Source organism: Balaenoptera musculus, chromosome 8 (assembly GCF_009873245.2).
Source record: "Balaenoptera musculus isolate JJ_BM4_2016_0621 chromosome 8, mBalMus1.pri.v3, whole genome shotgun sequence".
NCBI classification, from domain to species: domain Eukaryota; kingdom Metazoa; phylum Chordata; class Mammalia; order Artiodactyla; family Balaenopteridae; genus Balaenoptera; species Balaenoptera musculus.
Window position 1 is genome coordinate 19,227,638 of NC_045792.1, and position 13,106 is coordinate 19,240,743.

At 34.2% G+C, this 13,106-nt stretch overlaps 1 protein-coding gene across 6 annotated transcripts in view; it reads left to right on the top strand.

Moving 5' to 3' along the window:
* ATM (ATM serine/threonine kinase) overlaps positions 1–13,106 on the top strand; it is a 149,139-nt gene that overhangs the window by 45,421 nt on the left and 90,612 nt on the right. For 5 of the 6 annotated variants that reach the window (XR_005020942.1, XM_036861082.1, XM_036861086.1 and 2 more), the window contains 9 exons: positions 388–587; positions 2,854–2,936; positions 3,035–3,190; positions 4,010–4,085; positions 4,217–4,347; positions 6,238–6,358; positions 8,125–8,298; positions 9,358–9,527; positions 10,876–11,122. Coding sequence is in view for 5 of the 6 variants with exons in the window: in XM_036861082.1 (XP_036716977.1) it covers positions 388–587; positions 2,854–2,936; positions 3,035–3,190; positions 4,010–4,085; positions 4,217–4,347; positions 6,238–6,358; positions 8,125–8,298; positions 9,358–9,527; positions 10,876–11,122 (1,358 nt within the window). In the remaining variant the exon portion in view is untranslated. The remainder of the gene's footprint in view (positions 1–387; positions 588–2,853; positions 2,937–3,034; positions 3,191–4,009; positions 4,086–4,216; positions 4,348–6,237; positions 6,359–8,124; positions 8,299–9,357; positions 9,528–10,875; positions 11,123–13,106) is intronic. The other variant, XM_036861087.1, reaches the window with a different exon arrangement.

Here is a 13,106-nt window from a genome sequence, read left to right on the forward strand (position 1 = left end):
AGGTGTGTGGGCTTAGTTGCCCCACGGCATGTGGGATCTTAGTTCCCCGACCAGGGATTGAACTGGCTTCCCCTGAATTGGAAGATGGATTCTTAACCACTGGACCACTTTTTTATTGTCAGAAATTTAGATTCCTTTCTAACAGTATTGCAGTGAATATTTGTCTATATAGATTTTTCCATAGATTATTTATTGATGACAGAATCCTAGGGTAACCTTTTATGAAGAATTTTGAAGCTTTTAGTGTATAATCAATTTCATCATAATTTTGCTTTCTATATATTTTTATCTCTTTGGTTGTTCAAGGGGAAGATATTTGTGTTAATGTTCAATGTATGTGTTTGTTGTACACCTCTCTTAGTCTTAATAAGCGCTTTTTATTTTTAGGTGCCATGAATCCTTTAGCGGAAGAACATCTGTCAAAGCAAGATCTACTTTTTTTAGACATGCTCAAGTTCTTGTGTATGTGTGTAACCACTGCTCAGACCAATACTGTGTCATTTAGAGCAGCTGATATTCGGAGGAAATTGTTAATGTTAATTGATTCTAGCATGCTAGACCTTACCAGATCTCTCCATCTACACATGGTGAGTTCAATGAAATGAAGAAGTGCTTCAGTTGTGTCTGATGTTGCTAGCTAAATGTAATGGACTGACATATTAGAATCATATAGGACCTTTGAAGACTTGAAATTGCTTCCTTGAGAAATGAATCTGAGACTAGTTATAAAATACACTTTTCTTCTAATATACTGTGAAAAAAATTTAAGTAGATACTGAAACATTAAAACTTGGATGGACTTTGGATAGATTTATTCTCTTTGGGTGTAATTATTATTTTAAACTAGGCCAAGAGCCACAGACTCTGAATGTAAAAATAATACTCACATAACATTGTTGTTGAAGTCTGAATCTTGCCTTGACCTTGGTTTATATGCTTTAAAATTTTTAAATGTAATTTCAAAGTGACTGTAAAGTTAAAATACTACAAAACTCCCATATTTCCATCATAAGCCTCTGTAGTTAACATTTTACCACATTTGACTTATCATTCTCTCTTTGCACACTACACACACACACACACACACACACACACACAAGCACACACTTTTTTTCTGAACCATTTCGAGATTAAATATTCAGACGTGATGCCCCTTTACTTCAGTGTGTATTTCCTAAAAACAATGATACTCTCCTATATAACCACAGTATAATCATCAGGAAATTAACATTGTACCATTGCATTTAGTTGTCAGGTCTGTTCAGTTTTTTTCAGTGTGGAACAGTTCCTTTGTCTTTCCTTATCTTTCACGACCTTCATATTTTTGAATAGTACAGCCACTTGCGGTATAGAATCCGTCACTTTGAGTTTATCTCATGTTTCCTCATGATTAGATTTAGACTTAACAAAAGTAATCTCTCTCCTTCCCTTCTCTCATCACTTTACTCATCTACTGATAGATATCTCCAATTCCAATCCAACATCATAGGATTTATTTTCTGTGTCCATATTTGTAGCTCTCTTTTCCAACAGTAAGAAACCTGGCTTCCCACTTAACCTCAGTGCATTTACTTGTTTACTCAGTATTATTACATGTAACTTATCTCCCAACCATGTGGGCCATACCCTTAGCTCCACTGCTGGTGAACATATGGGGAGAGCTCCTGTCTCAGCAAATATCCTGGATGAGTCCATGGTCATATCCTTAGTCCCAGCAAATTGGCAAACACGGCAATGATTTCCCCAGCCCTGGAAAACATGCCAAGTTATTCCCTAATTAGAACCTCTTGGAAACATTCAGGTTGAGTCCCTGGTAGAATTCCTTGTCATGTTCTAGCTGTGGTGAACATTCTGGTTGATCCCTAGCCCCGGCAAATATGCTTATTTGAGCCCTGTTTGATTCCCTGGTTTCAACCCTGGCAAACACTCTAGTCAAGTCTCTAGCCCCAACCAGTGGGGAGGGCTGTATGCTTTTCTTGGGGCTTTGATGTTCAAAGTCACTTCAAGACACTCAGTAACATCACACATGACTCTCATGGCAAATATTTTAAATGGTCCAATTTAATATTCTTTTATAGTATCAGAAGGAGTAAGAAATAATTTTCTACATACAGATGATAGGAAAAAAATGCCTTCTGATTCTTAATACAGCTAGAAAATTATTTGGCAGCTGTCAGAAACTGGCTGCCTAGTTATAACTACCAGTTATAACAACTGGTAGTTGCTGAGTAACCCTTTATATCCATCGTTCCATAGAGAGCCTTACAAGGTTGCCTTATAGGAAGATAAGTCAGGGTATTTGGATTCTTCACTGCCCATAATTATCTCTGCTTTCCAAAATTCATTAATAGAATAGTTTTTAACCATTGAAGTTATCCCCAAGCATTGTTTTCGGAGGGTGGTGACATAATATAGTCTCAGACTCTTGCTCAGGCACTTAACTCCAACAGTGATAACAACTGTCACTTACTGAATTCCTACAATAAATGCTAGACCTTTACATTCATTTCCTTTAATCTTCACAGTAATCTGGCCAGGTAAGTGCTATATCCTCATTTTACAGCTGGGAGTACAAAGACTCAGATGACAAGGCAAGTTTTTAAACCACTCAAGTAGTAACAGGTTATGGTGCTGGGATTTGAATCCAGCTCTGTTTGACTTCAAAACCCCCCCCACCCCACCCCCGTTTTTTTTGATTATATTGCTTCATAAAAATTCACTGATCGTGTGTGTGTGTGTGTGTGTGTGTATGCACATGTGTTTATATATGAATTTATGGTTACATATATGTACTTATTTAAATAAATGATATTTGGAAAAAAAAAACTAATTTCCCCCACCCAACTATCTTAGTATCTAGTGCTTTTAAAGGACCTTCCTGGAGAAGAATATCCCTTGCCAATGGAAGATGTTGTTGACCTTCTGAAACCACTATCGTAAGACATTAAAACCATATAAAATATTCACTCTAAATTTGTAAATTAAACTGGTGTGTTCTGTTATGCTGACAAAGTTAAATTTTTTTCCATTACAGTAATGTGTGTTCTTTGTATCGCCGTGACCAAGATGTTTGTAAAACCATTTTAAACCATGTCCTTCACATAGTGACGAACCTATGTCAAGGAAATATGGATGCTGAGAACACAAGGGATGCTCAAGGACAGTTTCTAACAGTGATTGAAGCATTTTGGTGGGTGTAGACATTTTGTGGAGTTATTTTTCTTTTGCCACTTCTGCATACAAATGCAAACTTTGCATTTCTACGTTAGTGATTTCTTCTAATCCTCGAATGTAACTATATACATCTTTTAACAATAGTGAAATGTAATTTGTGTTTCCCTCCTTAATTGCTTGAAGAACTGCATTGTTTTCTGCTTAAGACTTGGCTTCCTGAAGTGGTTTTAGTGTATTTCCCTGCGAATTTTGAATCTCTTAATAGTTTGACATGTATGATGAATAAAGCAAAGTGCAACAAGTCTAAATCAATTGAGTAGTTTATATTCCTAAAGTGGACAAATTGGCCTTGTCACTATCTGGTTATTTCATGCATATAGTCATAGTGTGAGATAATACCAAGACACCTATAGAGGAGCACATATATGTAATTTAGAGCCCTCCTACCATTTGGTGGGCAAGGACTTCTGAGTCAGTATAGAATGTCATTTTTAAGTCTTTGATATAACAACACAACAACTTTAAAAATGTTTTCCTTTTAAAGCAAGTTTTCTATAACATGGTTAGCTGAAGTGGGATAGCCCAAAAATGAGGCATAATCGTGTGACACAAATAACATACATTAAAATGAACTCCTTTTCAAACCAATTTATTTTAGCTGGAATTTTTGGAAGGTGAGAATATTGGCATATGCCACATAGTGAGAATTAAATTTAGCATGGAAAGAAATTTTGGAAGCAGCCTAGAATAACCTTAATGTCCAGTGATTTTTTTTTTTTTTACTGTGCTTTTATTGGAATAATTACTTGATATTAAGAAACATACTTTATTTCAGGCACTTAACAAAGGAGGGAAAATGCACATTCTCTGTAAGAATGGCACTAGTAAAATGCCTTAAAACTTTGCTTGAGGTGAGTTATTCTACTTCGATTATTAGTATGGTCTCCATTGACGTTTTTAAAGCAGTCTTTGTTTCTGTTTGTTAATGGGTGATTTTTCTCTTAGTATTTCACATTTAACCTCAGTTGTTCTTTTCCCATAGGCTGATCCTTATTCAAAATGGGCTATTCTGAATGTAATGGGAAAAGACTTTCCTGTAAATGAAGTATTTCCACAGTTTCTTGCTGATAATCATCACCAAGTTCGCATGTTGGCTGCACAGTCAATCAATAGGTAATGGGGCAAGTATTCGTGAAGTGTCTGGAGTGCTGCAGATAGCAATTCAATGTGTAGGACAGTCATAGTTCACTAGTTGTGATATTAAAAATAGTTAACGTTTACTGAGATATATTGTATGCCTGGCATTTATGTTATCTCTTAATTCTGACAATTGTATCACTTTGATACTATTATTTTCTCCAATTTATTAATGGAAACTCTGTGGCTTAGACAGATAAAGTAATTTGCTCAGTGCCATACAGCTAGTAAGTGGTTGAGTTGAATGAGGTGTGTCTACTCCCACTTACAAGAGATATAGGATGGTTGGATATTACTGAGATTTTATATGAGTTTGTAAAATGAAAATTAGCACATTTTACATTGTGCTAATTACAATCATATTTATTCAAGTGAACATAGAGTTAGGCATTGGAGTGTTTCTCTCACAGGGATGTGTTTTATGTTTGAGTACCTGAAGAAGCAAATATTAGTTTTTTAACAACTGCATGTTTATCAGGTTATCAACTTGATTTTAAAACTCTAAATTAAAACCTACCTCTGCCTTTCCTACCTCACACTCCTGTAAATAAAGCACCTCTCTGCTTTATTTTTCTCTGTAGCATTTATCACCAGTTGAAATAATTGTATTTTAACACATTTACCTAGGATATAAGCTCCTAGAGGGCATTGATTTTTGTCTCTTTTCCTGTATATTTAGTACCTAGAATAATACTTGGAATGTGTCAGTTGTTTAATAATTTGTAAAATCAATGAACATTTGAAAAAAAATTACATTATGCTTTAAAAACATCAAAGCTGAAAATCATTTAAGTAATTTTACTGTTCAAATGTAAGTGACCAATAATTAAAGAATGCTATAAAGAACTTGCCCAGCAGTCACATAAATACATGTGTTAGATGTGTCCAAAATTTGGATATGCTGACAATAATTTTTTTTTTAACATCTTTATTGGAGTTTAATTGCTTTACAATGGTGTGTTAGTTTCTGACAATAATGTTTTTATAAGTCAGAATCGTGTCTAACTGCTCAGGCTTAGGACTGTTTTTATTAAAAACCATAGAGCATTGTAAGGTTTGCTAATGAATGTGTGCTTACTTCAAGTCCTTAAAAAAGATAGAAAATATATACTAAAGTTAAAGATCTGGGGTTATAGAGGATCATAAGTTGAATACAATAAAGCAGGGTAGTGGTGGCATTAAAAAAATCTCTTAAGATTCAAAAATGCATAAATTCATGCGGGGCATGCGCATAGCATTTATTTATTTATTTATTGGTTGTTTACTTGTTAGATATCTAATATTAGGCTATTTAAGAGAGATTAGAGAAACTGAAGGAGTCAGAGGAACACCAAAAAAGTTGATACTTTCATAAGTTTTGATTAGTAAAAAAGGATAAAGGACAAAATTGGTTGAAGAGTTGTCCTTAAATATGATTGTACATTATGCAAAAAGCACTGATCAGCTTTTCTCTATCACATAAAATTTTTGTAATGGAATATCAAGACATTAAAGCTATCCACTTTTAAGTTGTGATGAAATATTAGAGCAGGTTGAGGTAAGAGTCTGTGGCTGCTTCTAATTGGTATTTGACCAGAGGACAATTTTTCTTTTCTGGTTAGTTAGAGTTCAGGGATATTCAGGTTTGGGCAATAATCTAAAAGGTCTGTTGAGACCCTTTTCAGTTCTAGGAGAAAATGGAGTATATGGTAAAGACCCTAATACTAAGCAGTAGATTTGAACCTCTTTAAATAGACTCACATTTCCTTGGTCTTTTGAAAGAAAATCTAATATGTTAGTATGTCTCACAGAGTGATTTATTTTTGCCCTGTAAATATGCTTTTGAAAGTACGGTTTATATTTCACTTTTTGCTTTTTTTTTTAAAGACTGTTTCAGCATATGAAAAAAGGAGGTCCTTCCACATTATTGAAAGCACTTCCTTTGAAGCTTCAGCAAGCAGCGTTTGGAAATTCATACTTGAAAGCTCAGGAAGGAATGAGAGAAGTGGTAATTTTAGTAATGCTTATTTGCTGTTATCATATGCTTTCTATAAATATGCCACGTATTACTTTACCAAGTTTGGCCTAAGACAGTATATATCCAGTAGTTCACAATATAAAGTTAGACTATAACAGCTGTATGAATTTATTGAAATTACTTTATTTATAGGTCAGAATTGGTTGACTAATGACAGTTTCTTTTGGTTCAACTTATATGCAACATTTTTGTAGGAAAAACAGAATTTACTGAGTTTCTATGGGAGTGTAAATGGCTTATTTTTTAATTAAAAACTATTTTTTGGTAAGATCTGATTAAAAGCTAATTCACAGAACAGGTGACAATAGGAAGAAATGGATTGAGAAAAAATGTTCTAATTGGGAAGATCAAATTATCTTTGTGCTCTTTAATGAACCTTATGATTTTCACATTTTTCTGTAGAATAATATTTTTCTTAAAATGGCAAAAATTGTCTTAGTGGTAGAATTTATTCATTTATCTATGCCTTGATTTGTTTATTAAAAGTATGTGAAGCAGTTAGTCAAATGACTATATATTCCGTAACAGCACCAAACTGAAAAGGAAAGTTGCATGAAAGAATGTGAATTTAGAAAAAGGTTTCAATAGATTGGAAAAATGAGTGTAAATAATACAAAATTTACTAGAAATAACACATATATTTTAAAATCAGCCTGTCATGTGCAAAAAGGGAGACTACTGACCTGACAGCAATTCATTTGGAGAAAGATCTAAGAAGTTTTACATCTTGAGAGCATAATACGAATCAACATTGTTATCAAAAAAAAAGCACATTCTGTCTTAGATGTCATTAATAGAAGCAGACTGTAATGAACAAGTTTATAGAAAGAACTTGCATCTTCTATTCATTTTTTTTTAACATCTTTATTGGAGTATAATTGCTTTACAATGGTGTGTTAGTTTCTGCTGCATAACAAAGTGAATCAGCTATACATATACATATATCCCCATATCTCCTCCCTCTTGCATAGCATGTTGGGTTTAGTTCCCAGTAAAACTAAATTTTTAACTATTGCTAGAATGTTAGAGAGTCTGAATGTTAGAGAGTCTGTAGATCTATCTTTTATAAGGAATAGGTAAAGGAGTTGACTTAGTGGGAACCTCATAGCTATTTTCAAACATGTCAGTGATTGCCATTTAGTAAAGGAATTAGGTCCTTACCTTTTTTTGTACCAAAAATAGCAGTAGGATCAGTGACTGGCAGTATTTTCCAAATGTGAAGAGAAACTTCTATCAAGTATAGCAAGTCAAGAGATGTACATGTCTGTTGGAAGAATGATTGGTTATTAAACTAGAAGCATATATCATTCTATCTAGTTGCATGACTTTATTGGTTTTTTTAGTAATACATATGATAATATTTTTAAAGAATAAAGAGCTATATATTAAGTTATAATGGTAAACATCTTAGGAGGTAATACTTGGTAGTTGAAGAGCTTTTAGTCTCTCACTTTCCTGCAATTTCTTTCTTTCTCTTTTTTTTTCTTTAAAGTGCTTTATACCCATTGAAATGTTTGGCAATTCTTTCTATAAGATCTTATCAAAAGCAGTCTTTCCCACTGTAGAAACTGTGGTCCTTTCTCATAATGTCTCTTCTTAGCTCCATCACTATAGGATTTAAAACTGTTCACGGGCTGCTTAGATGTTGTCGTGGTGTACTCTGGTTTTAGTCTGGTTGGTTTATTTGGAATATTTAAATATTAACATTGCATATTGTTTTTAAAATTCTTCCGAAGTCCCACAGAGCTGAAAACTCTGAAAGTTTGGATGAGCTTTGTAATAGAAAGGCCATTTTACTGATGATGATAGCTGTGGTGTTATACTATAGCCCTGTATGTGAAAAACAGGCTTTATTCGCCCTATGCAAGTCTGTGAAAGAGAATGGATTAGAGCCTCACCTCATTAAAAAGGTACCTGTGCATGAATATTTTTTATTATAATCTTCCTTGGGTAACTTTTAAACAATTAAGGTTAAAGCTAGATTTTTAATGTGGCATTTATTAAAGACTTAGAGACAGTTTTATTTTTTAGATTTGGAATATTAGAAAGCAGTAACTTTTAAAATAGTGTATTTATTTGTATACAGTGTCAGGTTTTACATTAAGTTTAAGAGCATTTCACAAGGCAGTCATTGAACTAACGAGAGTGAGTGACCTGTCATCAGGCAGACCAGGCCCTCTGGAATAGTATTTATTGGGGGAAGCAGAGAAAAAAGGAGTAGTACATGTTTTGCCTAGTGGATTCTGGAGCAGGACATTGGGATCTAGCAGGGCCAGGAGTCAAATTTTAGAGCTGTAAAGCTTTTAAGTTGCATGATTAGGAAGACCAGGGTCCAACACAGTGTTGTAGAATGCTTACTCCTGCCCCTGTTCCAACACCTCAGCATTAATGGTTTGGGAAGTTCCAAGCCTTTACATCCTAGATTTTTACATGATGAACCAGTGATAGATCATGGCTTGATATAACTAGCATGGTTTCCAGTGGAGCTTTACAGTAGGCCAACCTATAAGTAATCAGTCTAGATAGTTAAACTTTTACCTCTCAGTATTAAAGTAAGAAGTTACTTTAAAAAAAATTATACAGTTACACTACCTAATTATTATTGTACGTGGAATATAGTGTTTGGATTTTTCTCATTTGGGTTTAGGACTGAGAAGAATTGTTTTACTTTATAATGAAATATAATCAAATCTTGAAAATTGAAACGTATTTTTCTGTTTTTATTCATTTAACATTTATTGAGGGGTTTGCTATGTACCAGGCACTGAGTAATTATATTAAATACATTTTTCTCGTTGAGTTTTGCTCAAGTGGGTCCTTTATTATCTCCATCTCATAGATGAGTGAATCAAGGTATAGAAAAGTTAAATGAATGCTTAAAGTCAAACTGTAAATAAATATTAAGGATTTAAATGATTTATTATTTCATTATTTTCTTAAAACATTGACTTCTTTTTTGATTTGTATAGGTTTTAGAGAAAGTTTCTGAAACTTTTGGATATAGACATTTAGAAGACTTCATGGCTTCTCATTTGGATTATCTGGTATTACAATGGCTAAATCTTCAAGATACTGGATACAGCTTATCTTCTTTTCCTTTTATTTTATTAAACTACACAAGCATTGAAAATTTCTACAGGTAGGTTTATATCTGTCACATGTGAAATATATTTAATTTAAAATTAGGTATTAATGATAATGTGAGTGTTGCAGCATTTTTGTTTTTTTTTTTTTTAATTTAATTTATTTATTTATGGCTGTGTTGGGTCTTCGTTTCTGTGCGAGGGCTTTCTCCAGTTGCGGCAAGCGGGGGCCACTCTTCATCGCGGTGCGCGGGCCTCTCACTATTGCGGCCTCTCTTGTTGCGGAGCACAGGCTCCAGATGCGCAGGCTCAGTAGTTGTGGCTCATGGGCCTAGTTGCTCCGTGGCACGTGGGATCTTCCCAGACCAGGGCTCGAACCCGTGTCCCCTGCATTGGCAGGCAGATTCTCAACCACTGTGCCACCAGGGAAGCCCATGCAGTGTTTTTTTAATGGCAGTGTATTGAAGTGGACTTAGGATCTGGTCCTAGCTGTGCCAGTAGCCAGCTACATGACTTCAGGCAAGCCACATGAACACCCTTTGAGACTTGCTTTCTTAATCTTTAAAGTAAGGGAGTTACATACAGAGATCGTTAAGGTCTCTTTCAGCTTTAATATTTAATAATCTTCCCTATGAAAAATCAGAGGTAAATTACTAGTGACTGATTATTTCTGCCTTATTTTTCTTATTTGTTGCTTGACTGTGGGCCATTTATTCATTATTTCTGTTTGATTTAAAGTTTAATGTACAAGTATTTATTTTGCTAACTCCAAGTCTGGAGAAGAAAATTTTGAAAATGGAGAGATTTGAAACAACTAAATAATAATGTTTAGGTATCGGGATGATGGGAAGGCAATTTGTAATTGTTTAGTGGTCCTTATTGTTTGTTCATTTTCGCAATAATAATATTTACATTTATTCTTTGAATTTATTAATTGCTTTCACCTTTCACTTTACAATAATTTTGCATAAATTGATTATGCAGAAGAAATAAATTCAATTTTCACTTGTTTTTGATCACACTATTAGGGTGATCTCTTTTTTTTTTGGTGTGACTATTTAGAATTCACTTAACTTCATTTCTCCATTTATAAAATTAGAGTAAGGGTACTTAATGATCTAGATAAAGTGATGCTCTAATGCTTATTAAACCATTTTATTTTTTTATTTATATTTTTATTTTTTTTGGCCGTGCCACACAGCTTGAGGGATCTTAGTTCCCTGACCAGGGATCAAACCCATGGTGGAAACATGGAGTCCTAACCACTGGACTGCCAGGGAATTCCCAAAACCAGTTTATTATTTTAAGGACTATATTATAAAATTTTACTTTGAAGCATTATATTTTTAATGTATATTAAAAATGTATACATTTTAATATACATTGTAATTTTTATATTTTTAGGTCTTGTTATAAAGTTTTGATTCCACATCTGGTGATTAGAAGTCATTTTGATGAGGTAAAGTCCATTGCTAACCAGATTCAAGGGGATTGGAAAAGTCTTCTGACAGACTGCTTTCCAAAGATTATTGTAAATATTCTTCCATACTTTGCTTATGAGGATACAGGAGACAGTGAGATGGCACAACAAAGAAAGACTGCTACCAAAGTCTATGATATGCTTAAAGATGAAAACTTATTAGGAAAACAGGTATGACTTCAACATCTACTGTACTTTTTATACCCTAATTGATCTGAAGTGTAACTTTAAAACTTCAAGGCTATTTATTCATCATTTATGCAATTAAATTTAATACTATGTGATAATCACTATCTAACATAGGCAATCCATTAATTTTTTGTTATTGTTGTACAGTGTTCTCTCCTTTTGATTAGCTTTTAAATGAAATGTTTTTAATCAGAAATTTTTTAGAAACTTTGGAATAATTTTACCACTTTTTCTTTTAAAATTTTGTTTTAATTGGCAGTAATATATGAATGCAAGCTGGTTATTAAATTCAAACAATACTGAACAAGGTATAGAAAATCTTTTTGACTTCCTCTTTAATCTCATCAAGCCCTTCACTTCTCAAGGAAAAGTACAATCCCAGGTTCCCATACCCTGTTTTTCCCATGACATTTACTACCTTCTAACATATGATGTAACTTACTTATGAATATGTTCATTGGTTTTTATCAACCTTCTCCACTATAAGTACTGTGAAGGTAGGATTTTTTCTTTCTTCTTTTTTGCAGATGTATCCCAACTATCTAGTATATATTGAGTACTCATTATTTGATGAAAGATGAAGTAAAGTTAAAAAGGAACTAACAATTTCTGTTTGTTTTATAGTAATTTATATATATCTAAAATTATTTGAGGCAACTTATATTAAAATACATATGGAAACTTTTTAAGGTAAAAGAGGATTGGTCACTCCAATTTTTTTTTTAATGTGAGGGATGACTAACCAAGCTTGGTCAACATTAGTATTACAATTGGATACACTTCAAGAGACTCTTTTTTTGTTGCCCAGTTATCTGTGTTGAACCAAGAAGTGGAACAGCAAGACTCTCAGTTGCTTAGGTGGGCCATTCCCAGTCAGAACTGGTTGTAAGTCTGTAGTCTGGAGGCAGATGGTGAGTAGAGGTACTCCCTCCCCAAAAGGCAGTTGGAACAGAATGTTGGCATGCCAGGGGGTATGGACGTTATGAAAGACACTCTGCCTCTAGCCCCTTTTACCCAATCTCCCAGCTTAGACTTCTGAGCAAGCCTACTCTTAACTCTTAACTATTCTTCTTTATGTGTTCAAACCAAAAGATAGCAGTTTTGAGTCAGAGTAAGTCTAGAAGGGAAGCGTGATTACATTAAACCCTGATTAAAACACCAGTCTCAAGAATGAAGAGAGGTAAAAATTAAAAATAATTTCTTAGCTTCTTGGTTAAAGGCATAAATCTAATTTTTATTAGTCTCAATTTCATTTAGCATTGTCATTATAAGTTAATTTTTTCTTTCTCTAATATGCGGTTTCTCTGAAACAATTAAGATTCTTTTTTCTGTGGATAAGTGTTGGTACCACTGTTATCAGTCTTTGAGTCTTCTAAAACTGTCCATTGTTGAATGCTTAGAATATTTACAGTTATAAGATTGTTTAGCTATACCTAGATATCTGAATAATTTATATGTACCTTAGCTAAACATTACAGATCTGGTTTGTTAGAAAATCATGAAATTAATGAAGTCAGCTGTCATCTGTGTGCAGGGAAACTCACTAATTTTTCCTCTGGTATTAATCAGATTTGGCCAGTTTGTCCTTACTTATTCCAGATATACTGAAAATGGGGCTAGATTTTTTTTTAAATTTATTTAATTTATTTATTTATTTTTGACTGCGTTGGGTCTTCATTGCTGCACGCAGGCTTTCTCTTGTTGTGGTGAGTGGGGGCTACTCTTCGTTGTGGTGTGTGGGCTTCTCATTGTGGTGGCTTCTCTTGTTGCGGAGCACGGGCTCTAGACACGCGGGCTTCAGTAGTTGTGTCATGCGGGCTCAGTAGTTGTGGCTTGCGGGCTCTAGAGTGCAGCCTCAGTAGTTGTGGCGCACGGGCTTAGTTGCTCCGCGGCATGTGGGATCTTCCCGGACCAGGGCTCGAACCCGTGTCCCCTGCATTGGCAGGTGGATTCTTAACCACAGAGC